At 45.5% G+C, this 2,671-nt stretch overlaps 1 protein-coding gene across 2 annotated transcripts in view; it reads right to left on the minus strand.

The window, feature by feature from the left end:
• Window positions 1-617: 617 nt before the first annotated feature.
• Window positions 618-2,671, minus strand: part of ccdc153 (coiled-coil domain containing 153) — a 10,036-nt gene continuing 7,982 nt past the window's right edge. Inside the window, exon 7 of one of the 2 annotated variants that reach the window (XM_020522660.2) lies at window positions 618-1,167. In XM_020522660.2, the coding sequence (XP_020378249.2) occupies window positions 1,039-1,167 (129 nt within the window). In that variant the 3' untranslated portion in view covers window positions 618-1,038. The remainder of the gene's footprint in view (window positions 1,168-2,671) is intronic. The other variant, XM_048615540.1, reaches the window with a different exon arrangement.

Genomic DNA, 2,671 nt, shown 5'->3' on the forward strand with positions numbered 1-2,671 from the left:
TCACATTCTGGTGACCCGCGTTCCTGGGCTGATGCTCTCCTGATTATTGGAAATCATACAGGCCACAGGAATTTCCCTCACCTGCCAGGATTTTTCTGGCACCTTGGATCCAACACTTAGCTGTCTACTAACTCATAGAATTTCTTCCTGAGTTCTAACAGCACAGAGATACCCAACTGCTCTTGACTTTTCACTGAGTTCTCAACACACAAAGTTTTGTTAGATAACTCTACAGCAGTCCAGCTTAATAGTGCTTCATTGCATGGAGCTTGTTCCTGTCCCTGTCTGTCTCCAGCTCTAGCTTCCTGTAATCTTTGTACTGCTCTGAGTGACACTAGAAATGTCTTGAGTGACTGATTGAACACAATCCCAGCCCCTATTGTCAGGCAGAACAAACCATTGTGACTCCTTGGCACTGAGGGTGCTTTGAATGTTACAGTGTTCTCAATGTGCTGGCTGACTACACAAATTGCATGCAACAGCTCTTCTAAATTGTTTCCCATTTGGCAGGAGCATAACTGGTACTTTTTATTTATTTTTATTAATTCATGGGATGAGGGTGTCGCTGGCTAGGGCAGCATTTATTGCCCATCCCTAATTGCCCAGAGGGGAGTCAAGAGTCAGCCACATCGCTGTGGGTCTGAAGTCACATGTAGGCCAGACCAGGTAAGGATGGCAGTTTCCTTCCCTAAAGGACATGAGTGAACCAGATGGGATTTATGACAACCTACAGTGATAACATCACCAACTGAATTAATGAATCTGGAATTGAAAACTAGTCTCAGTGACAACATAAACATGGTTGATTATTGTAAAAACCCATTAGGTTCATTAATGATCTTCCGGCGTTCATGTGACTCCAGACTCACAGCAAAGTGGTTGACTCTTAAATGCCCTTTTGTAAACCCCACATTTCAAGGGCATTGAGATGGGCGACAGATGCTGGCCTTACCAGTGGTAACCACATCTTTTGAAAGAATAAAGGAAAACAGTTACACCTGGGGAGCCGCCAATCAAATATCCACGGTCCCCCAGGGCTTAAATCACCAGAGGTTTGAGTCCAAATTCCAGCAGTTTTTGCTTCTGTTCAGAATGGAAACTTGTTGCTGTCTTCTCCCACTGGAGTCTGGCTGCTTCCAGCTTGTTCAGCAGCAGGTCGAGGCTATCCTGTATTGTGGAGGGCAGACAGACAGAGAGGAGCGGGTCAGTGTGTCTCAGTGTTTACAAAGTCCCAGCCTGATACAGCCCTGTATGAGAGGGATGATATTCAAACACCTAGGCTTTTTGTTGAGGTTTTATAAGTTAATGGGGGAGCAGGGGAAGGATGCTGAGAGCCCTGAGAGTTCCAAAATGGAAAAGTTTGGATGTATATTGGAGAACTATTATTTTATACAGTGATTTGTTGTGATCTAGAATGCACTACCTGAAAGGATTTAGGAATTGGATTCAACAGTAACTTTCAAAAGGTAATTGAACAAGCACACACCTTCTCAAGACCTTCACAGGGATACCTATAATCCATGGACAAACACAAAGAAATCTGAAAAGGGAAAATCTCAGGACTGCCAAACCAGAGGAGGGAATGTGGGATTAATTGTCTGATTTACTCATCCTTCTTTTAAAACACCTGCCAGACACAACTGGGCCAAATGGTCTTGTTTTCTGTTTGAGATTCTAATGTCGGTGTGATGGATCTTGAATGTGGCATGTAGGGAAAGCAAGTAGGAAGAGTTTATAGCACAGGAAGTTGTGTTCAGGAGGAGTGTGAGAAAAGTGGTAGCTTACTAAACAACTGTCAAGCTGTTCTAATATTCAACTCCTTACAATGTAGAGTAATGTCTAGACAGGGGTCTTAAGATTATGAAAAGGTTAGTTAGGATAAAGAGATGTTTCTAATATGAGGGGGTGCAAAACTAGGCCTTAAATATCAGATAGTGATTGATAAATCAAATTGGGAATTTTACGCACAGAGGTAAATAGTATTGACACATTTAAGGACAAGTTGGATAGAGACATGAGGGAGAAGGAGTTACTAATAGGGTGAGTTGAAGATGGGAAGTGAGGAGACTCCACATGTGGAGTTTAAATATCAGCATAGACCAAACGGGCCAAAAGGCCTGTTTCTGTGTTGTACATTGTCCCTCTAGCTGTCCCGTACATTGAACATCTAAACCCGGATGTAACAAGGTGCAGAGCTGGATGAACACAGCAGGCCAAGCAGCATCATAGGAGCAGAAAGGCTGACGTTTCGGGCCTAGATCCTTCGTCAGAAATGGGGGAGGGGAAGGGGGTTCTGAAATAAATAGGGAGAGAGGGGAGGCGGAATGAAGATGGATAGAGGAGAGGATAGGTGGAGAGGAAACAGACAGGTCGAAAAGGCGGCCGTGAGCCAGTAAAGGTGAGTGTAGGTGGGGAGTTAGGGAGGGGATAGGTCAGTCCAGGGAGGACGGACAGGTCAAGGGGGTGGGATGAGGTTAGTAGGTAGGAGATGGGGGTGCGGCTTGAGGTGGGAGGAGATTTCACAAGCTTCAAAATCTCCCCTCCCCCTACCGCATCCCAAAACCAGTCCAGCTCGTCCCCGCCTCCCTAACCTGTTCTTCCTCCCACCTATCCCCTCCTCCCACCTCAAGCCCCACCCCCATCTCCTACCTACTAACCTCATCCCACCCCC

Source organism: Rhincodon typus, chromosome 32, assembly GCF_021869965.1.
Source record: "Rhincodon typus isolate 14 chromosome 32, sRhiTyp1.1, whole genome shotgun sequence".
NCBI classification, from domain to species: domain Eukaryota; kingdom Metazoa; phylum Chordata; class Chondrichthyes; order Orectolobiformes; family Rhincodontidae; genus Rhincodon; species Rhincodon typus.